Source organism: Tubulanus polymorphus, chromosome 5, assembly GCF_964204645.1.
Source record: "Tubulanus polymorphus chromosome 5, tnTubPoly1.2, whole genome shotgun sequence".
Taxonomy (NCBI): Eukaryota; Metazoa; Nemertea; class Palaeonemertea; order Tubulaniformes; family Tubulanidae; genus Tubulanus; species Tubulanus polymorphus.
The window spans coordinates 2,209,851-2,230,815 of record NC_134029.1 but is presented as its reverse complement, the minus strand read 5'-3'; the positions used below and the strand labels follow the sequence as shown (position 1 = coordinate 2,230,815).

At 37.6% G+C, this 20,965-nt stretch overlaps 6 protein-coding genes across 6 annotated transcripts; 4 read left to right on the top strand and 2 right to left on the bottom strand.

Annotated features, from left to right (window-relative positions):
• The first annotated feature begins 2,624 nt into the window (after positions 1-2,624).
• LOC141906035 (uncharacterized) lies at positions 2,625-7,554 on the top strand. Its single transcript, XM_074795184.1, has 9 exons — positions 2,625-2,791; positions 3,008-3,252; positions 3,358-3,581; positions 4,087-4,272; positions 4,523-4,821; positions 4,911-5,002; positions 5,081-5,204; positions 5,557-5,791; positions 6,076-7,554. Exons 2-9 carry the CDS (start codon positions 3,017-3,019, stop codon positions 6,234-6,236), a joined length of 1,557 nt encoding a protein of 518 aa, XP_074651285.1. The 5' UTR covers positions 2,625-2,791; positions 3,008-3,016; the 3' UTR covers positions 6,237-7,554.
• Positions 7,555-7,840: 286 nt separating this feature from the next.
• Positions 7,841-11,355, top strand: LOC141905820 (small ribosomal subunit protein mS29-like). Its single transcript, XM_074794870.1, has 13 exons — positions 7,841-7,889; positions 8,072-8,232; positions 8,311-8,412; positions 8,496-8,604; positions 8,749-8,841; positions 8,924-9,060; positions 9,346-9,426; positions 9,512-9,591; positions 9,667-9,745; positions 9,993-10,052; positions 10,142-10,234; positions 10,929-11,043; positions 11,117-11,355. The coding sequence occupies exons 1-13, from the start codon at positions 7,850-7,852 to the stop codon at positions 11,203-11,205; spliced, it is 1,239 nt and encodes a 412-aa protein (XP_074650971.1). The 5' UTR covers positions 7,841-7,849; the 3' UTR covers positions 11,206-11,355.
• On the bottom strand, positions 11,322-13,141 carry LOC141905821 (epoxide hydrolase 1-like). The gene is made up of 6 exons (XM_074794871.1): positions 12,870-13,141; positions 12,633-12,757; positions 12,425-12,537; positions 12,187-12,355; positions 11,915-12,090; positions 11,322-11,816 (listed from the first exon to the last, which is right to left on the bottom strand). Exons 1-6 carry the CDS (start codon positions 13,059-13,061, stop codon positions 11,560-11,562), a joined length of 1,032 nt encoding a protein of 343 aa, XP_074650972.1. The 5' UTR covers positions 13,062-13,141; the 3' UTR covers positions 11,322-11,559.
• A 3,044-nt stretch (positions 13,142-16,185) lies between these two features.
• LOC141905313 (histamine H2 receptor-like) lies at positions 16,186-18,062 on the top strand. The gene is made up of 3 exons (XM_074794151.1): positions 16,186-16,284; positions 16,365-16,600; positions 17,075-18,062. Exons 1-3 carry the CDS (start codon positions 16,186-16,188, stop codon positions 18,060-18,062), a joined length of 1,323 nt encoding a protein of 440 aa, XP_074650252.1.
• Positions 18,063-18,237: 175 nt separating this feature from the next.
• Positions 18,238-19,644, top strand: LOC141905123 (C-signal-like). Its single transcript, XM_074793892.1, has 5 exons — positions 18,238-18,589; positions 18,683-18,734; positions 18,809-18,996; positions 19,081-19,227; positions 19,305-19,644. Exons 1-5 carry the CDS (start codon positions 18,452-18,454, stop codon positions 19,527-19,529), a joined length of 750 nt encoding a protein of 249 aa, XP_074649993.1. The 5' UTR covers positions 18,238-18,451; the 3' UTR covers positions 19,530-19,644.
• A 147-nt stretch (positions 19,645-19,791) lies between these two features.
• LOC141905125 (dolichyl-diphosphooligosaccharide--protein glycosyltransferase subunit KCP2-like) lies at positions 19,792-20,947 on the bottom strand. Its single transcript, XM_074793894.1, has 5 exons — positions 20,833-20,947; positions 20,529-20,683; positions 20,240-20,303; positions 20,096-20,162; positions 19,792-20,012 (listed from the first exon to the last, which is right to left on the bottom strand). Exons 1-5 carry the CDS (start codon positions 20,834-20,836, stop codon positions 19,898-19,900), a joined length of 405 nt encoding a protein of 134 aa, XP_074649995.1. The 5' UTR covers positions 20,837-20,947; the 3' UTR covers positions 19,792-19,897.
• Between the last annotated feature and the right edge of the window lie 18 nt (positions 20,948-20,965).

Below are 20,965 nucleotides of genomic sequence, written 5' to 3'. Positions count from 1 at the left end.
CAGGCAGAAAAAATGCCATAAGCAAGATGACTTCAAAATAAAACGGCACGAAATGACTTAAAAAGAGCCACGGACTTCAAATAGAAGGGCACGAAATGACTTCAAAATGATGCCTTACAAATGTCGCAGCCACATTCAACATTTATAACTATAGAATGATTGTAATAAATTGTTGAATCTCAATTCTGTGATAAATTTATGCTCGCAATAGATAATGTTTTCACTGATACGAGTTAAGAATACCTCTCTGGTAAGGAGTTATAAAACTGGGGGTCCTATCTAAACCTGAAACCAGTTTGTGTAACTTGTATTCTATAAGAAGTAGAGTTCAACTCCTCATCTTACTCAAATCACACATAACCCACGTCAAACATTTTCAATCGGGTCCACTTGAAAAGAAACATTTATTTTCAGAGTTCCACTTGAAATTAGTACTGTATTTTATATTAACAGCTGAAATTATGTTCTAATTTACGAATTATCACTATCTATTCTAAGTGAACCTACGATCATATTTTGGTGTTTTAGGGTGAGGGTAGGTGTGAGGGGATACTGAAATAGAATATGAATCTTAACAGCTCACACTGAAATTTTCAAGTCACTCTGTCATCTTTAAGGTTCAATCTTCTGTGACTCGGGGGTCTTGTTCTTCTCACTGAAATAGAACATACAAGCCGCACCTGTTTCAGGCCACTCTTGTTTTTCAAGCTTCTGTGTTGGGGTGTAGACTTTGAACCGGCGTTCTGCGGCCTAGGGGGTCTTGTCTCGGCGATGACCCTGAAATTGTCATGTTTATTTCAACTAATTTATTTACATAGTCGTTGTCTAGTATAACAATGTTTTGAAAATTAATGATTTAGAAATTCGGAAATAAAAGAAAAACACCTGAAAATAGAGAGAAACCCTGGAAAAAGAAGCATGAAATACAGGCCCTAAAACAAAGATGTTAGGTATAAACCGCTTTCTCCATCAGACCCTCCAGGACCCTCACTAAAAGAGCCCACATTAATTCAGTGCATTCTATTTGAAATTGTATTGATTTCCATGCATTTCTATAACTTACTAACTCACCAAGTAAGTTCCTAGTAGCTAACTATAAAACATAATTTCAGCTGTTAATCTTTTCTAACTCACAGTTTAACCAATCCTCTGTGTGTATGTAGAATCCAGTGATTATCCCGAGATTCAAAGTCAATTATTCATTTTAATCTGTGTGTTTTTAACAACAGTTCAGTCCTTGAGAACAATTTGTATAAATCCTGAATTAGTTTCAGCGCAATTCCATTCCGAATAAATCCTGAAGGATAGAATAAGAAATTCGAACAATCAGACTACATTATATTCGCCAGAGGTGGGTATGATTCTGATCTCTACGGGAGACATACGTGAGCAACACAAAGAATGGTCGAGATACTATTGGCTACGAGCTATCATCTCAACGTTGGGTCACTAAACTTGTCCTTTCCATCTTCGCACCATAAACTGCGGTTCTCTATTAAAATGAACCCATTCTGCACTGCATGTAGGCCTATCTGTCAGTTAATGTCGGATACATAAATCAAACCGAACCCGAAACCGAAAAACTGTAAGACTGACTTTTAACTGTAAGAGTTTGAGTTAGAAGTCCATATTGATCCGTTTTAAAGAGTTTGTTTCATTCCAGATAATGCATAGGCCTAACTTACTTAATGTTCCATGCGAGAAAGTTTTCGATGCTATCGATGGGCCTTTGCGAGTTGTAACATTTAAAACTTAAGTTTGACGATTGAAGTCCGACGGACAAGCTAAACTCGTTAAACATACCGCAGATGCGAAACCTGTGTGACAAAAATTGAGTAAAAGAGAGCCCCAACAAAAAATCAGTCTATAGAGCCACACATTAACTTAATATTCTGAAAACAATCGTATTTTACTGGAATTTGAGGTAACAAAAGTATTGAATGAAATCATGAAGTGCGGACCTTTGGATGTAGTAGTTGTAGAATTGTAGTAGGTGTGCGCCTAACAATGATGGTTGAACGACTCCGCACTGCCGCGGCGCCCGTCGTCTGTTACCGGGTCCATCCCCCGACCAGTCGACTTTTTGGCGTTTTAGCCTGACAGGGCTCATTTATTCCTTCCGCCCACCGCAATTCTATTTTCCGCCATAATCATATGGCATTCAATTTTGATCAGGCATCGAAAAACCTCTTTGAGTTACTTTTGAACGAGTTATGATTGATAGCACGCCGAGGGAAGCGAGGATCCCACAAATACAGCATATTCACCGTCGAGGGCAGCACATAACAGGTTAATTTGACATCGGTCTATATTCATACTGTGGCATGCGGGTTATACAATTCAATTCAAATTCCAATTCAAAAAATTATTGCATCCGTATACAGATAATAACGCAGGATAATATATTGAGTTCGAACCCCACAATTACAGAGACAGTGAACGTTAGATGAATAGCTATCTATATGATATATTTATCTCAACACACTTATCAATAATTAACTTCTGAATATTACATCTACACGTATTTTCGGGATATTTTGTTTTATACACCTTACTGCGGCGGCAGTAGATTTACGGTAGACACGAGTCAATTCTGTCCGTTGCTTAGTAACTGCGGAAACAATTTTTCACCATTTTGTTTCGTTAGTATTCAGTTTACTTGTTTATTGGGCCTAGTGTGCCTTTAAAAGATGTTTGGTCACAAGTTTCGGCGTAAATTCATAACTTAGCAGGAAAAATAGGAAAGGATCTTCAACAATATCAAGCAAAAACTAATTTGATTATCAAACAGGTATTGAAATTGAGTGACAACTGACGGACAAATTTCTTTCAGCCCCTGGCCTTTGCCTGTTTTCTTTCATTCTTGGCTCCCTGACCTGTCGTCATTTTATTAAAGTCACCCACGGCACCAATTACTATAGAAGTGTCTGGTTCAGTCAAAAATGCTGAGGTGGTTTTACTGTGGAAAGTATTGAATGTAACCTAATTATTTATTTTTACTCTATAGTGAATAAAAATGGCGGCGGCGACAGCAATGAGTCACTCGGCGGCTGGGAGCCCTGCTGGAGGAGCAGCATCAGGAACTCCGATGATGATGGAAGAGATGATTCCAGTAAATACGATTAAAACACCGAACAAAATCTATTTAAAACCGATAAAAAGAGCTCAAGGCAAAGCCGACCGAGAGCGAGAACTAAAACATCAATATCTACGAGCTCAGCAACCGATGTTAACAAAACCGGACACATCGATGTAAGATTTCAATTAATCCCCACTAGATGACGTTATGTTCTGGGTCATTCGTTAAGAGTAGGTTCAAATTTGGGGTTGAATTTTTCTCTGTCTTCTATGTTTCAGATACCGAAACTCGTATCTGCATAATTTATGTTTAGATATGTTGGAAAAAGGATTTCATCGTTCATTTTCGGAGCTGTTTGCGTTAGTGAATCAACAGAGAGCTGATCGCGAACGAGCCGGACCCGATTCAATCACGTGGAATCAAGTTCTACTCGAAGATGAACATGACAAATTGAATGTATTACAGCAATATTTAACTGAAGCTGAATCTGGCGGTCGAAGAGGTTTGTCTGCGATCTCCCCTGGGTCCGTAACATACTGGCTGTTCGACACCAAAAATGCATAATAATAATTCATAAGAAACGATGTTACACATAAGCTCCACCCTCGCTTGCCAGGGTTTGATTGCCTCCCGCCGATACTCACGCTAACACAAATGAAGATGGGCCAAGATTTCTTAGGCAGACAGGTTGCCACTCAGCGACCACCAGTCTAGCCAATCAGATGCATTGCGTTTATAGAGCAAATCTTCCGGTGAAAAACAATGCATCTGATCGTCCTAAGTTTCGGTCGGAGGCTATCAAACTCTAGGGTCATGTCTCTAGGATCCCTGTCTTCACTAGTAAGGAATCATCATGCAGTAATCTAACTTGGGGAAGTCATCGAATGAGTTTTCACATTAATACTTTTTGGAGTCCCAATTTATATTTTCAATTCAATTTACAAAGCGTTTTCATCATTTTCACCGTACTCTAAGATATTTGAACATTTTCTTTTAATTTCTTGCAGGAAACCCGAAAGTAGTTTATAAATCTTTGCACGAGCTCGCTCGTTATTTCCAACAGACATCCGATAAATGGCTGTCGGATCATTTCTTCAGTCAGTGTTTATCAATCAGTTCACAAGTAACAGATGACGACAATCTCACATTATCTGAGGGTCACTGTAACATGGGTTTAGCCGTAGAGGAAAATGGTACGTATCAGTGAAAATGTATCGAATGAGAAAAAAAGACAATTTAGACAATTTCAAAGTTGATTGGATCCGAATCGAAAAGAGTCCACTGTTTGCCAAATTAAAGAAATTTCTAGAAAGATTTTGGTTTATTTGAGGATATAATGTGTTTTTCAATTGAGTTATTTTATTTAGAAGTTTTATGTACGTTAAGTTACGTCAACTGTTTCATAATTCATCGATTAATAAGAGTCAGTCCGTTTAATTTCAGGAGATTATTCCAACGCTGCTGAACATTTCGAATCTTATCACGAACTAACGTTAAATCATGACGATTGGTTGAATAATAACGATCAAACTTTACACGCGGAGGCTTGTAATCATCTTGTTCGAATATATACAACAATCGCGTATAAACTGGAACCAACCGATGAATCGCAGTGTTTGGAATATCTACTGAAGGCATACAACATGGCGCAGGAAGGTGGAGATAAGAAACTTGAAGGTGAAGCCAGTTATAGATTGGGTCAGGGTTATGAGAAAACCGCAGACGCTGAAACTGCATTAGTTGTAAGTATTTCGTTCTGGTACATTACGATGAAATGCTTCGCCCTTGAAATGTAGAATAAATGAATACCTTAGTTTTCTTGTATTTTCAGTATCTGATGAGGTTCTTTGAAATGTGCCAAGAATTAAAAGATGATGATGGTTTAGGATTAGCGTGTGAGGCTCTGGCTCAGGCTTATCAAAGGTAAAGTGTTATATTACTAATACTACAGCACATATAGTCTTATGTCGTCTGGAATCATGTTCATTCTTGAATTTTCAGACAAGAAAAAATTGACGAAACGATCAAGTATCTGAAAATGTTTGTGGAAGTTGCCGAACGAAGTGAAAATAAGAAAGCTGTCAGTCGAGCTTGTAGCGATTTAGGGGCAGTTTTCAATTCACTTGTAAGTAATTCATCTAAAACACAGAACAGCTCGATGAATAATAAACTGCTGTACTCACGGCATAGAATGATCCCGATGATCGTACGTTAATTTTTCTTATGTTATTCGAGATTTTTCTAGATCTCGTTTTAAGAGAAACACGCTTCATGAATGTTATTTTCAATCATATTTTTGAAAAATAACATTCCTTACTGTTTTTTTTTTTTTAAAGAGAGATTTTGATAAATCTGGGGATCGTCCGAATAATTAAAAGTTACAATATAATCATTTTGTGGGGGTGATGCATCAAATTTAACAGCATTATCTATCGGAATATTCTGTGAAAATGTGTGCATGTATATATTCACTGTAGAGTCAATACGAGGAAGCTGCGATGTATTTCACGAAGGCGTACGACATTGCTCGAGCTATGAACGATAAAGAAGCGATCAGTTCGTCTAGAGTACAGTACGGTATAGCGATGGCTCATAAAATGATGTATCGAGTATCGAAGCATGTCAATCACGCGAACAGACCGTGTATGGAACGTTTAGTCGACTGGAAAAACAACCGCAATTCTTCATTCGATAGTCCGATTCCGGCAACCGGTAGGCGTTCAATCTGCTGCTTAAACTTAGGCAATGTTCGCTCTACAAATACAGTTATATGTACAGTCGAGCCCATTTGAGTCAGATTTTATAAGCCAAATTTCTACATAATTCTGCATCTAATTTCCAGAAAGATCCAACTTAAAATAATGGACTTACTGTATTGCAAAAGTGATTGTCGAAACACTTGAATGGTGTTTGAAGAGAGTTGGTTCAGGGCTGCGAATTCTAATGTGAATCAGGGATTATCGTGTATTATCATTTGAATGAATTATTGATTTTAGATGAAGTAAAACCAGAGGAAAATGTTACTGAGCCCGAAACTGAGGATGCTAATGTGAATGATAATGAAAATGAGGAAAAAATAGAGAATAAAGAGGAAATAGTGGAGGAACCAGTGACAGTAGAAGAGTCGACACAGGAACAAGAATTATCAGAACAGTAATTAAAATTGTAAATTGTTTAGTTTTTCGTTTTATGTTGTTTTTGTATAGCAAACCTAGATTAATACACAATTTAGTTACAGATTTATCTATAAGTTCCATGTATGATGTTTGCTTTGTCTAGAATTTTAATTGATTTCTGTTTTTCATTGAGTATTTTGTGAGTACTTACAGAAAGAATATAACTGGTAGTTTTCATTACCCTAGAATCAGTTACATGTATTCAAAAAAGGGTCAAAATGTAACCCACGACTATGTGTCATGATGCTCTCCCTTAAAATTTTCGATCTGCTGTCCTTGCTCTTAAAAGCACTAAGAAACTGCTGATAAAAAACAACCACATGCCAGTGGAAAATCATCAATGTGATAATTTCTCTTAAAACTGCAATAAATGTTGTAACATTTTGTATATTGTGCGTGTTAGTTTAAATGTATTTGACGGCTGAAACATGAAAATTTAAAACAACGTGGAAAATCATATAGAAATTGATTCTGTGAAAATGTAAAAAAATTTAAAAATAACATGAAGTGAAGTAACACAGGTTCTTACACATAATTTTCCAATATGATTTGATACTGTAACTGAAACTGTATTGAGACGGGATTCTCTGAATAGAAATCCTTAATTTAGCCGATTACATATTTTGACGAGACCCTGATAGACAGATCAACTACAACTGTTTTACCATAAATTTGATAAAAGCTATGTTATCGGACGTCGGAATAAGATAAAATAACTTCTGTACGATGTCAATCTCACGATAAACGCGATCACTAAAATGTTCTTTGAACTTGATATGTGGCTTACAGACTTGTGAGAAGTTATTTTAAATTGTTAAGACACACCACGCAGTATTCATTGCTGGGAGTGAGTTGAGAGTGATTGTTGTATGTTTCATGCTGCTCGACGTGTATTGTTTTTTAGAGCCAGTTTCCAGTAATTGGAGTAAATGTGAACTTTCATATTGAACTATTGAACTGAATTAAGATTCCATTATTTTGTGGATACTGCTCTATATTTGTATATGGATAGTGTTTGATTTTGCCTGTTGTATGTATGTATGTATCATGATGTGTGTTTATGTGGCCGCTATAGATGCAGCTGATTGTGTTGGAAGGATGTTTCGTAGATGGAGGAAACGGTTTCAGTTACTGTGTCAATACTTATTGAATAATAGGCAAAACAATAATTATTCTTCATGCACCGCTTCGATTACTGAGATACATTTTGTCAATCTGTATATAACTGGTAGTTATAATCCGTCCATCTTGATCTTTCAATTATTTTGCAAATATTTGAGAACTATTCAAATAAAATTTATTTCTATTCAACTAGACCTCTGCCTGTTATTGTCTTTTCTCATCGACTGCGGCAAGAGGTGCTATGGAGCGGTCACAGCATGTCCTCCACAAAACTTTCTGAGGGTCGGAACGGATGGGGTTGGCAGGATCTAAACACAATTGATGCTATTGTTCGTAAAATTGGTCAATTTGAAACCAAAGATACCGCAAAAAGGAAATGCAATTAGAGACCGGCGCCGGGTCAGTGCAATAACCGTCAGTAGTGAACCACGCGGTTCCGGGTGGTAATTAGTCAGACAAGATGGCAGCGCCCATGATTTCACGGATTTTCAGGATTTCTCGTTTAAATTCCGGTAAATACCTCTCATGATGCCTCGAATGAGACTCAATCACTTTCACCATTTGAAGGAGCATATTTATTCCTAAAACCCCTTAGTATTCCCCCAATCTCACTCATATTCAGTTGAACAAAACTGATTTAGGCCTGATTGACGAACGGCAATTCAATTCCAATTTTTATTTATTTATACAACAGTCTGCGGGCGAGTTTATCGGTATAGTACCGGAACAACTGAACAGAATGAACCATCGCAGAAACCGGGCCCAAGCGTTATAGAACAGTTAATGTCTGAAGAAGCTAGTCATGTAAAAACAGCAGAGCGTCGTCCAGCCTTCAGAACAAATTACACAGATCCTGTAAGTTAGGGAAGGTCGATGTCTATAGAATAATGAAAAGAATTCGCTTTGATAATTATGTGTCTTGTGATTTTGTAGAGTCAACATAGTTTACATCAAGAAGGTCAATTTTATACTGTTCCAAACCAACATTACGAAACATGGCTTCATCATTTTATGCCAGTTGATTTCACTAAAGACGTAAGACTGAGATCATGAATTCATGAATGTGATTAACTAGAATGCACACTTGATAATTAACTTATTTCAATATGGTTTTCCAGGTGAAGACTTTTCAGGAGTGTTGTTTAATGGTGCGAAAACCAGCTTTAGAAACCATTCATTACATGAAGAATGCTAACTATGATGTACCTGTAATACGTTATATACTCTGTATCCTTTATCATCATAGTTCTTCCTTACCTGGTTATAACCTTTATCTTCAACTTAAACCTAACTAAATCAGATTCCTCAATGCCGATAATTAAACTTAGAAATGTTTGTTCGTTGTTTTCATTTATGATTATGAATGATTAGATGGTAATCACGGAACTGGTAAATCTCTGTCACTAGCTCATGTAATACATTACTGCGCGGTGAACAATTGGATTATTCTGACAGCCAGCTCGCGTATGTATTAAACACTAGACTCTTGTCTCTCTTTACTGATGCTAAATCTACAGCTCTTATCTCTTCGACAATGTACGTTTAGCTGCTACTTGGTTATGGCGATGTAAAGATATAAGCGTTTCGACGTATAAACCTGGACGCGTTGATCTTCCTATTCAATCGGTCGAATGGTTAAAACAGTTCAGGATTTGGAACGGAACGCTGCTTAAACAACTACAGGTACATCTACAGGAGGTTACTGAATTAGAAACCAAGTTTAGGTAGTGTAAATGATAAAAATTTGCTTAAATTAACGGTTTACCGAGATAAACGGTACAATTTAGTAGGATCGTACTTAATTGGGATATGAAAGTGATTCCTCAAAATTAGAAATTTTCTCCTTTAAAACTCCAGTAGATCTGTAGGCGCCCTGTATATCCAGGAATGATTGATCTGTAGGGGCCCTGTATATCCAGGAATGATTGATCTGTAGGGGCCCTGCTATAATATAATGAATTTTTACAGTTGAAAACAAGTAAACAATATACATGGAGTAAACGTGAAATGACAGAAGAAGGATCTGATATAAATGCAATCATTGATCAGGTTTGTATCGATGATCAGTTTTGTGATCTACAAATTTAAAAGATTCCGTAGAAATGTCTTCGATCATTTTATCTATCAAATTCAGGGAATCAATCGACCGAAATATGCGTCAGACTGTATCGGTGTTATAATGAAAGAACTTCGTGAACAAACTACAAAACGAGGGTAGGTGCATTTAGAACAAGAAAGTTTTATGAAACTTAATGAATGAGACTCTTATGATATTTCTTTCGTCGATAGGTTTAAAACGTTGGTAGCCATAGATGGTGTGAATGCTTTGTGGGGAACAGCTCAAATTAAGGATGAACAAGGAAAAATTGTAAGTGTGTTTAGTGTATCACTGGGTGGTCACTTACGTGGAGATCAGGGAAAGCCAGGGATTTCTTTTTAAAAAATCATGAAATCAAACATTTTCCGTCTGTGTCTTATGAATCTGGCTTTGTTAATTGATTGGATTCTACGCAGATACAACATACATGTCAGGGAAAAAGCAAAGTGGCCACCTTGTATTAGGATTTTAGTGTGAATTTCACTTAACTACATTCATATTATTATATTTAATACAGGTCCCGACTGAATGTTTTACCCTTCTTCATCATTTCAAGAAAGCATTACAAGCCAACTGGGTTAGTATGATCCGAGCAAGATTCAGTTTATACTTTTTCTACAGCAATCTGATTAATCAATCATTAAAGACGCTTGTCGTATTTTACAGAATGGTGGCGCTGTAGTCGCAACCGTGGATGTGAAAGCTCAATCATTAGAACGAAGGGAATCGTGGCTGCCAAAGTATCTATTGGCTAAAGAGGTCAGAAATATACAATGAATTCTGATACTTGTTAGTTATCAATCGTGTACATGTATTACGGATTAGTTCTACAGATTACAGCTGTCTGTTCCATATACCCCTCGAATAATCAGCCATCAGTGGCCACCCCTCGAATAATCAGCCATCAGTGGCCACCCCTCGAATAATCAGCCATCAGTGACCACCCCTCAGAAAATCTGCTGGCTGTGACCAACCATCCTCGCTTGCCAGGGGTCCAGTATCACTCCGGAACTCGCTTCCACCAGCCCCCTGGCCTCACGAAGCGTGATTACATTACTGGCGCTGTTGCGTATGACGTCATATATCGATTTGCAAAATACTTCCTTGATCGGTAAAACGTTCGCAGATTGGTCCATTTAACGAGAAAAGAAACAGAAGTCTAATGTCGGTTTGTTACAAGCGCTGTGATTGGTACGACCGGATTCTGGTCGGCTAGTAACGACTCCAACGACTCGTGAGGTCAAGGGGTTCCAGGGGAACAGCTTTAGCGTAGTGGGTGATCAACACACCTCAAAATGCCATCCCTACAAAATCGACAGATGCAGATTTTTACCAGCCCCGTAGATAATAGACTAAGTACCTTGTATGGAAAAACAGATCATCCGGACTTCATATCTGAAGGGATGGGTACAGGTAGCAGATTGGATTTAAAGTGTTTATCTGCGGTTTTCAGGGATTTGAATGGTTGGATCCATTTATTCCGATAGAAGTTCAGAAGTATTCTGAAAAAGAGATTCACAGTTGTATGGATTACTATGAAGATCGACTGTGGATACAACATCCTGAAGGTAAAATCATTGAATTTACTATTAGAAATAGATCACTTGAAATGAATATAACTAAGGAGTTTATTTCTTTTAGGCAAAACGACTGATGGTAGACAACAACTTGTATTCCTCAGTGACCATAATCCATTAGCATTGAATCAAGTTTGTGCATCGTGTGCTTGATTTCATTTCAATAAATAGACATTAACAGAAGCATGAATTTAAAGACAGAAAACGATTGGAAAATTTATGGACAGATTTTGTCGCGAGAGTTGAAGTTTTATATGTGTAAGAATAATATGTAGATATTTCATGATATTTTGTTTTTTATTCGATTCTTCGAGAATAATATTCGGTGCTTTAAATCCTCCTTTCTATAACTAATGTCAAACACATTTTCAAATTTATTCGTTATTTAGTTTGCAAAATATTTGAAAGCAACTTAATGTAATTATAATACAAAAAACAATGTAATGTGGTGATAGTAGGTCACAGCAAAGGCATTTAAGAATAAGTAATAATAATAATTCATCGCAACTACTGAATGGATAAGAAGTCTTCCATCTGTGAGTTGACAGTTTGCCATGCATCCTGTTGAACCCAGTGACTGCATCCTTCAATAATCTTTAGTCTTCCCTCTTCACAGAATTCTAATGATTTCACAGCTAGTTGAGTTTCTAACGCTCCATCGCTATCTCCCCAGATCACCAGCACGGGTCGTTCAATTTTCTTCACTAACAGAGGTGCTGTTTGAAATGCTGCACGGTAGTAATTCAAAGGTCCAACCAGTGCTCCTGAAACGAAATCAACCACATCAATGTATTTGTCCCAGAACTGGGTATATTGGTAATATAGTTTTGTTAGTGACTGCAGCTGTATATTGCTTGTTTACCCGGTTGACTGAAAGTGTATTTGTAGTTTTCTATTTCCTCATTATTCAAAGGATTTATTCTCATTCCCATTTTCCTTTGAGGAGTTGCAGCCGCGAAATTCTGTCTAATGAACCCATAATCGTTTGTACTCAGCAGAAATTCCGGAATCCAGGGCATTTGAAAGAAGAACATGTACCTAAAATAATTAACAAATCATTTCAGAAGCTCAAAGATTGATGCGATTGAATTCGTTTGTTGGTAGGATCAATCTACAATTGTGTTTAATTCTCACCAAGATTTGAGGAACTGGGAAAGATTTTGCATCATGTGTTTTTGGAATACCGCAGAATGTGGACAATTCATGATGATTAGTTTTTCAACCATTTGAGGATATTGATAAGTGAAAGCCCATGCTACTGCACCACCCCAGTCGTGCCCAACAAGATAACACTTCTCACTGCCTGAAGTATAAAATAGACAAGTTATACTGATATTTCATAAAGTTAAATAAAGCTTCATCCAATGCTTACCTAAACCCTCGATTAGTTCCTTCAAATCACCAGTCAATTTACGAATATTGTAACTGTCGATGTCATTAGGTTTATCTGATTCACCATATCCTCTTTGATCAAGTGCAACAACTCTATATGAATCATATCAGAAAATAATTAACATTTGTCTCGTATTGAATTGTATGTATAGTCTTCACAATGAAATATTTGGTATTCATTATGTTACCTGTAATTCTCCTTGAATTTACGGAGTTGATAACGCCAAGAATACCAGAATTCAGGGAAGCCATGAACAAAAAGCATTAATGGTTTTTCAGCATCTCCAGCTTCAACATAGTGAATTTTCACCTCCTGAAAATGAAATGAGCGGACAATCGACATTGAAAGTATGTTTAAGACGATTGTAGATATTCAACCGATTCTTTTATTATTAAAAGAAATCTCCTACAAAAATCTGACATACGTTCAACTTTAGGTACTTGTGAGACCATTCTGTTGTATCATACAAATCTTTTGATTTCTTGTGATCGACTTTTCTAAACAACCCAGTTGGATTTTTGATGAATCGAACACACGTATGCAAACATACAAATACACTCCAGAATGCGCCTATGCAGTAAGCAATAAGCCGCAATAAGATTGGATTTTTCGACATTTTAGAAGATGCCGCTGTGTCAACCCAGGGACTGTACTGTACTACAAGGCGAACTTGTGACCATTAATCATTTCCTCATGTATGTCAACTATTTTCCCGCATGTCACAATTTACTTCCGCATGTTGGATTTCACTACCTGTAGGTGGCTAACAACCAGTTAAAAGACGGTTGAGGACTTGCAGGACCAGATTTAGTTCATATATACACCGTCAATGATATACACAGCGGCAGCACCTGACGGTCGATAGCTGAGACTATACTGTCGCGGGTCAATCTTACGGTTTCAAAACGTATGATTCAATCAACTCTTATGAGCACAGGGGCTCGTATCAGAGTTGTTTCAAAAACGATAATCTATTAATCCAATGTATATAGTATATGTAAAATAAATAAAGTTATTTTATATACTATATACATTGGATTATCAGATTATCGTTTTTACATTACACCGACTCTGATACGAGCCCCTGTGCTTAAGAGGAAGTATTTAAGAAATTCAATAGAACTCTTGAGTCATACTTACTGTATGATTTTCAGTGGCCGGATATCCGGCGGAATTTTGAGGTCTTCGCCGGAAAGTCAATCCTAAATAATCGACGGCCCCGGACTGAGGGGGCCGCCGGAGTCACACCCGACGAACTAGTGCTCAGGCTTATAACCCTGAATGTCGAACTTATCAAGCTGCGTCTGTTAGGAAGAAACCACAGAGTAGCAGTGTCTCTCCCAAGCGGCCCGGTACGCAGCAACGGCGAGCCACCTCCCCCCCCTTAGATCCGCCCCTGCAAAGTTTACTATTCAGGACTTTGCTCCTGCATATAAAAATAAAACCGATAATCAGTGCACATATGAAATTAGCAGGCGGTGTAATATATATGCCGTCAAAAAATATTGCCGAGGAATTTCGAAGGGTGCGTTAAATCTAAGACCGTATTGGACAATACGGCTACGGTCTGGATCCACCCCTGTGATGGCTATAGTGACGATCAAAAAAGATTGTTAATTTCGCAATTACTGTTCGGCAGCTCAACACTCGCTTCTAATCGGTCAACAAGTGTCAGTGTGTCCGGTATAAAGTGGTGCTGTACTGTATTGCCAATGATATAATCGATTATCATATTTTGGGGAGATACTCGTCTCCGCACCATGTTGGTGGGAATATGGTTGAAAAAAGGGTGGATTGCAAGATAATGAAAGCCACTGACTGGTGAACTAACAAAGTTCAGAGAAGCTAATTAACTTAACAAAAAGAGACTTCAATTATATTTACTCTCATACAAAATGCCAGGTTGTGCTCGAGGAATTATAATATAAGATCCCCAAACACGTGGACTGATTTCAAAAACAATCCAATCATGGACGTTTAAACTATAAACTATAGTTTATACATCGATGGTCAAACCATAGACTCTTTAAAACAGAAACGTCTATTTTATTCTCATGACAAAAATTATACCTCGCTAAATGACAGGTATGTACTCGAGGAATTATCATGCTAGTTCCTTGTTAACAAGTGAACTGTATTCTAAAAACAGCTCGACATAAAAGCATTCAAACTAGAGACAAATCCTACAAAGTCATCCCACAAAGCTTAGTATTAACTTAACGTTCTATATTTCATTTTCGTTAACATCATTTTTACTAGAAAACTAGAATTTTCGCAGCACTTTGTCTTCAAACATTATCAGTTCGCTCATTTAATACAACGCTATTTCAGGGAAAACATGACAATAATTTTACTATCGATAACTAATCACGTTTATAGCTGTTTAACATTGTTTCTAGAAAAGAGTAAAATGTATCTCCCAGATATTAGCCCTAAAACAATTAACAGTTACAGCAGTGATAGGGTGTGCCATAGGTAAAATGGCGTGTGATCTTTCATCAGTTATTTGGAGCATTCCATCAAATCAGATATTTGTGTGTTTGATTTAGATAAGGTTTTTGGTTATTTGTTTTGTTTATTACTGAGCCGATAGAATGCTTAAAACAACAACAGAAAAGATCTCAAGAGGTTGGGAAACACGAAAAGATTTGGAAATATTTTTAGTCTTATTATTTCTTATTCATTTCCGTGTTTAGTTTTATTATTTCTTATACAAGGAGCTCCCGGTTCAAATCTACCATGCTGTCTATGAGCTTCGTCAAAACTAAACTGAAAACGTCCATGTACCACGCGGCCGGGTCTCAGCGGTGTTGAGTGCAGAAATTGACAATCCTAAGAGCTTGCAAATGCAGCAGAGTGCTCTCTTGAATTTTCACAGGGACTACAGACTCTGTTGCCATACCATGGGCAGCAGAACCGGGGCGTTTTGAGCATTATTTTTTTATCTTAAAATAGGGATTGTCCCCATTATTTATTTATTTGGCTGGTAAATTTTGTTTGATTTTTCGATTGAGTGTCCCTTACAGACCCACCACACCTGCCGGGAGCGAAACAGGGGGTTTGATTTTGAAATCGGAAATCGAAGTACAGATATAGATGTGTGATCGGCGGTCGAAATAACAGAATATTTTAAAATCGAAGTACATAATTGGAAATTCGGTTCCGGTTCATCCAAACAATCTTCCATTCAGTCTGAACCGGCAAGCGACTGATTGGGATGAATTTTTCTGACTCTGTCACAACTTAAAAATGTATACATAGGCCTGACGATTTTTGTCCAATTGACGAAGGCGTATCGACCTGAAACGATCGAGGATTGCGATGCTGGCGCAGCAAACCTGCATCAGCCCGATAACCGGATCAGCGGCAATACAGTCGTGTCACGTGCGGCGGCGACGATCGATTCAACTTATTTGTTGTTAATTGGTCAGTATATTTGATGAGATAAATATAAATCGTGATGAAAGAGAAATCATTTAAAACTGCGTTCCACAATTCAAGGAGAAAGTGTGAAACAAATGTATCCGATCACTGAAAATTTATGGTAGGCGTTTATTATTCATAATGTGAAAGGTAAGATAGATTTTAGAAGTTATTGTTATCTTGTTTCTTATTCGAATAAAAAAAGTTCGAAATTCATGTGATTACTAAGTCAGCGAAAAATACCGTAAAAACTAACATCAAGTTTAGGTGTATATTGATTTGGTTTTAGTGGTTTAAAACTCTCTCTCTCTGAGACTATGGCGAATCGCCATCAAACTCCAAGTGATGAATATTATGTTGCGCAAGGAGTACTTTTGATGGTGATCGTATTTTTTGCAACATTCGGGAATTCATTGGTAGGTCTGGCATTCCGCACATTGTGCAGCTTTCGTAGGTTTTTAAATTTTGAATTAATTTTTTCCATTTTTTTACATAGGCGTGTATAGTGGTGTACAAAACGGGTAGCGTTAACACAGCCACGGGATTATTCATATTATCTCTAGCAATCGCTGATCTAATGCGAGGAATTCTGGTCATGCCGTTTACACTGGTCGCATCGTTCCGATTAGGACATTTACTTCCCGATACTTCGCTGTGTAACTTATTTGGTTTCACAAATACGTTGTTTCTTAGCGCTGGATTATTGACTCTTTCCGCTGTATCTATAGATCGGTAGGTCACGAGGACAAAATAATCTTACAAAAAAGAAAGTCTAAGATTACCAAATGAAAAAGTAACTTCATCGAATTCGAGCTTTTCGCCAACAGATTTTGTACAAGCTTTCCGAAATCTGATTATAAAGCCCAGGAAACCTAAAGGGTTAATAATGATACTGCCTTCCTCTAATGTCTGGTAGGAAAAAAATGATGAAGACGTCGTCCACCCGTCTGCGTGGCTCTCTCTAATTATTCTCTAGTGTTTCATTATATTGTAATCTATTTTATCATCCGATGAACGCAGAACCTAAGTCTAATCATTTTCATGAACCACAATCTAATTGTCCCTCGTGGTTCAGAAAACGCGTCCTTTTGCCCGCTTCCCAGTTTTGTCGGGTCGACTTTTTTTCTGATGCCATTCGTGAAATAGACACACGTCTTTGTGAATGGTAATTACCATTCAAAGAATAAATTGATTTATTCGTTTCAGGTATTTGGCAATAACTCAACCGCTCCAATACTACCAAACGATGACATCAAGAAAAGCAGTCGCTATGATAGTCGTAGTTTGGGTCATAGCTTTAATTGATGCGACGATTCCACTGCTAAACCAACAAGGATACGTGTTCACGGCAGTGCGGTCAATCTGTTCTATAGAGTGGGCCGCCAGTGAAGCTTATAGTTTCACTTCTTTCGTCGTTTGCTTCGTTGTTCCGTTTTTCATCCTCACTTTCTGCTACATAAGAATATTTCACGTCGCCTGGCAACAACAGCGGAAGATCCACGCGTTGACCCGGACTTGGGACGTCCACGTCCCGGACGACAAAAGTCGACACCGCGGTTTCGGTCACTATATCAGTTATCGCCTAGAGAAGAGATCGTCTTTTACGATTTTTATAGTTTTTGGAGTTTTCTGTATTTGTATAACTCCTTATCAAGTTATAAATATTTGGAGCGTTTATACTTCGAGTACCGAGCGAGACATTATGATATCAAACGCATTAAGCGCTTCATGTTTGATATCGTTCGCGAATTCGGCCTGCAATCCCTTCTTATACGGAATAATGAACAAGAAATTTCGTCGAACTTTCCTGAATTTACTTTTTTGTAAACCGAAAAACTTCGGAATGGTTTCTGATTACGAGAAAAACGGTCGATCTCGAGCTTCGTTTCAAGTGGCGCATTTCAGTCGAGATCAGTCGTCATTGAGCGCAAAAAGCGATGAGAAGAAACCGAGAATTCAACTGTTGCGACCTGGACTCGTGGATAAATTCACGTGCACGACTCCACCGCCGCGGTCTGCTGCTGCTGCTACTGCAGTTACCCCGAGCAGTTGTCGCGTGTCGCGTAACATCAAGACTGCGGTCGTCGGGCCGTTGAAAATAATTTCAGTTATACCTGAAGATTGGAATATGGAAAGACGATTTTCACGCATCGATAAATCTGCCTCCGATACTAATTTGAGAATAATGAAATAATCTTGAAATACTTATAGAAGCATGATTAATTAAGCTTTTCAGTGGTTTTATCGAATTTAAAAAGCGATGATCATGATGTTTACCATCTTCACCTGTCAAGGGATTCGAACCCACTACGCTAAAGCTGTTCCGCGAGTTCGGGAGTGATACCGGACCCCTGGCAAGCGAGGATGGATGTTTACACTCGGTGTACGTAATTGATTCATTATCTTCAATTCCTTGAAACTCGCCCATGTCATTTCAAATATTCGCGCGGGCTTCATGCCGCGTGCCGGCGCTCTCCGCGAGGTTAACAAGGGGACGTGTACTTTAGATAACCCGGCGTAGGGAGCTTATATAAAATCATTTCAGTATTATAGCATAGCGCACGACGACGGACACCCGAGAAGATGATTCGAGCAAAAACAGTTCTTGTTACCGGTGCCAATCGAGGGCTGGGATTGGAATTTATCAAACAGTTCGCGGGGTTGAAACCGGCGGCTCCCGAAATTATTCTGGCAACTTGCAGAAATCCAGCAGAAGCCACGGTTAGTTCGCTATGTTTGCATTTGTACTATCAAATTATATACGTGCAGTTCGATCATTCTATCAGCCACGATTCCATGTTTCATTTTTTGCAGGAATTAAATCATGTCGCCGAACAAAATGCAAACGTTAAGGTTCTAAAACTAGGTAAATTTTTGACTATAATATCGTCTTACTTTGAATGGATTTGAATTATGAGATTTACTTTTGTTTTTATTCAGATGTATCACGAATGGAGAGTATAGAAGAATGTGCAGTTGAAGCTAGTAATATTCTCGGTGATAAAGGATTAGGTTTATTAGTCAATAACGCTGGAATTAACATAGTTACCGCATTGAGACAGGTTACTATGGAATCAATGATTGAATCTTACAAAACTAACACGTGTGGACCACTATTCATGTCAAAGGTGAGAATTTTCATCTAATTGATTGTCAGTTTTTCAAACTTGACACATAAAACACAATCTCATTTTGTCAATTACTTCTTTCAGTCGTTTTTGCCTGTATTGAAAAAACATGCCGTCCAGGAAAAGAAAGCGAACAAAACACCGTTTGGGTCGGTCATTTTGAATGTAACCGGTATTCTAGGATCGATTGCTAAATCGAACGGTGGTTTTTATTCCTACAGAGTTTCTAAGGTAACTTCACCACCGTCCATCGTAAGAAGAAATAATTGATTATATACGTGGTATATTGTTATTTTAACCCATTGTAGGCTGGAGGAAATATGGTAACGAAGACTCTAGCTAGTGAATTGAAATCGTATGGTATTTTAACGGTAGCTCTGCATCCTGGCTGGGTGAAAACCGATATGGGTGGACCAAAGGCTCAGTTATCTATTGAAGAAAGTGTCACAAAATCAATGGACGTAATTCAGAATCTAACCATGGCTAAAGCTGGACACATGCTCGACAATGATGGCAACGAAATGCCGTTTTAGGACTAATAAATACATCATGGAGTGAAAATAAAATTTTGTATTAAAATCGCTATCCATTGCTGATCTCAAATCCCCAAAATGGAAAAACAATAAAAGTTCGCATATAGAGTAATAAATAGTTTTTTTATTTTTAAATGCATAAGATACAGTCTTTGATATGATTGCAGGAGAAATATTTAACGTACGTTCGTCATGAACATCCTCTTATGTTAATAATTTTAAGTAGAAAATGTGACCAAGCATCAAAACATGTAATATAAAGATCCCATTTTATAAGAAGGTGTTCACATTATGGCTGGTCTAAATCTAAAGACTGCATCCAATAACAAATAAAGTTTTTTTCTAGAAAAGATCATTAGTTTGCATTTCTAATTTCTCTTTTTACGGCCGGACTTCGCGACTGGTTTATAAGTAACTGGTGCAGCGTAGATATTCTGCGATATCCTGTTGATGTAGTATAAGGCGACTAAAGAAAATATCAGACTGAAAAAAAAATAACGACAACATTTCCTTTTGAGATTCGCATAAATCATGAAGTAGATTTCAGCGGAGAAGATGACACATACCAAGTAGTGACGCAAACTCTGTGGATTAAACTGGAGGCGAATAAAGCCATCATCAAACAACCAATCACTGAAATGGAAAATCAAACGTGCATCATCTAAATTAAGGACAGGAGGTTTTTACATTATTTGAATAATAATTATTACCTTCAGGTAAAAGTTTAGCTTGAAATCCTTCACCAAACATTGCATTCTCGAGATTATTTACAGCCTGAGATTAACACCATCAAGGAAATGTCGATATAATTAGATGAGGCAGCACCCAGTTCCACATTCATGAATGAATTTGAGTTTTAAGTTAACTAATTGAAAATGAACTCTACTTACAACTGTGTAACTGGATTCTGTAGAGTAAAACATTGGAAATGTACAAATTTAACTCTAAACTCTGAAGCTAAACGTTAACTGACAAACTGCGCAATTATTCAAAGGATACAGTTAATAGGAAGATGAAAAGATTTGAACCGAGAAAGCCGCCCAAGATCGTCAGGTATTGTTTCGATGCTAGTTGTTGTCTGTACATCTGCATCCCAGCGAACAGTAAGATGCTGATTGTCGCTGATAAGAGAAACGATGTTGTCGTCGAACCACCTAAAAAATAGTGAATATATTGATTTGAATTGATTTTGACTGTCATGTAACTCACAAATCGGTTCATTTGCAAAAAAATATGAGCGCAATTCGTGGAATAAATGCATGTGAACTTGTCAAATAATAATAATTTAATACTAAAAACTTACCCATTGTGAAAATTAATGACGTATAAAATATTTATGACAAAAAAAAGAGAAATTTATAAACAATTTCAGCCACCGCAAACAGTACAAACAATACTTCCGGGTTATTGGCCAATCACAGGACGCCAAAGTGTCA

Excerpts from the sequence above, each read along its gene's own strand:
- LOC141906035 (XM_074795184.1), top strand. The coding sequence starts at position 3,017 with ATGGCGGCGGCGACAGCAATGAGTCACTCGGCGGCTGGGAGCCCTGCT. Across the intron at positions 3,582-4,086 it reads TGAATCTGGCGGTCGAAGAG|GAAACCCGAAAGTAGTTTAT; the intron begins GTTTGTCTGCGA and ends AATTTCTTGCAG. Across the intron at positions 4,273-4,522 it reads TTTAGCCGTAGAGGAAAATG|GAGATTATTCCAACGCTGCT; the intron begins GTACGTATCAGT and ends GTTTAATTTCAG.
- LOC141905820 (XM_074794870.1), top strand. The coding sequence starts at position 7,850 with ATGATTTCACGGATTTTCAGGATTTCTCGTTTAAATTCCG. Across the intron at positions 8,413-8,495 it reads CAGTTGATTTCACTAAAGAC|GTGAAGACTTTTCAGGAGTG; the intron begins GTAAGACTGAGA and ends ATGGTTTTCCAG. Across the intron at positions 10,235-10,928 it reads AGTATCTATTGGCTAAAGAG|GGATTTGAATGGTTGGATCC; the intron begins GTCAGAAATATA and ends TGCGGTTTTCAG.
- LOC141905821 (XM_074794871.1), bottom strand. The coding sequence starts at position 13,061 with ATGTCGAAAAATCCAATCTTATTGCGGCTTATTGCTTACTGCATAGGC. Across the intron at positions 12,538-12,632 it reads AAATTCAAGGAGAATTACAG|AGTTGTTGCACTTGATCAAA; the intron begins GTAACATAATGA and ends TGATTCATATAG. Across the intron at positions 12,356-12,424 it reads GGAACTAATCGAGGGTTTAG|GCAGTGAGAAGTGTTATCTT; the intron begins GTAAGCATTGGA and ends TTTATACTTCAG.
- LOC141905313 (XM_074794151.1), top strand. The coding sequence starts at position 16,186 with ATGGCGAATCGCCATCAAACTCCAAGTGATGAATATTATGTTGCGCAA. Across the intron at positions 16,285-16,364 it reads CAACATTCGGGAATTCATTG|GCGTGTATAGTGGTGTACAA; the intron begins GTAGGTCTGGCA and ends TTTTTTACATAG. Across the intron at positions 16,601-17,074 it reads TCCGCTGTATCTATAGATCG|GTATTTGGCAATAACTCAAC; the intron begins GTAGGTCACGAG and ends TATTCGTTTCAG.
- LOC141905123 (XM_074793892.1), top strand. The coding sequence starts at position 18,452 with ATGATTCGAGCAAAAACAGTTCTTGTTACCGGTGCCAATCGAGGGCTG. Across the intron at positions 18,997-19,080 it reads GACCACTATTCATGTCAAAG|TCGTTTTTGCCTGTATTGAA; the intron begins GTGAGAATTTTC and ends TACTTCTTTCAG. Across the intron at positions 19,228-19,304 it reads ATTCCTACAGAGTTTCTAAG|GCTGGAGGAAATATGGTAAC; the intron begins GTAACTTCACCA and ends AACCCATTGTAG.
- LOC141905125 (XM_074793894.1), bottom strand. Across the intron at positions 20,304-20,528 it reads TTTTCATCTTCCTATTAACT|GCTGTAAATAATCTCGAGAA; the intron begins GTATCCTTTGAA and ends TGTTAATCTCAG. Across the intron at positions 20,163-20,239 it reads AGCTAAACTTTTACCTGAAG|TGATTGGTTGTTTGATGATG; the intron begins GTAATAATTATT and ends TTTCCATTTCAG.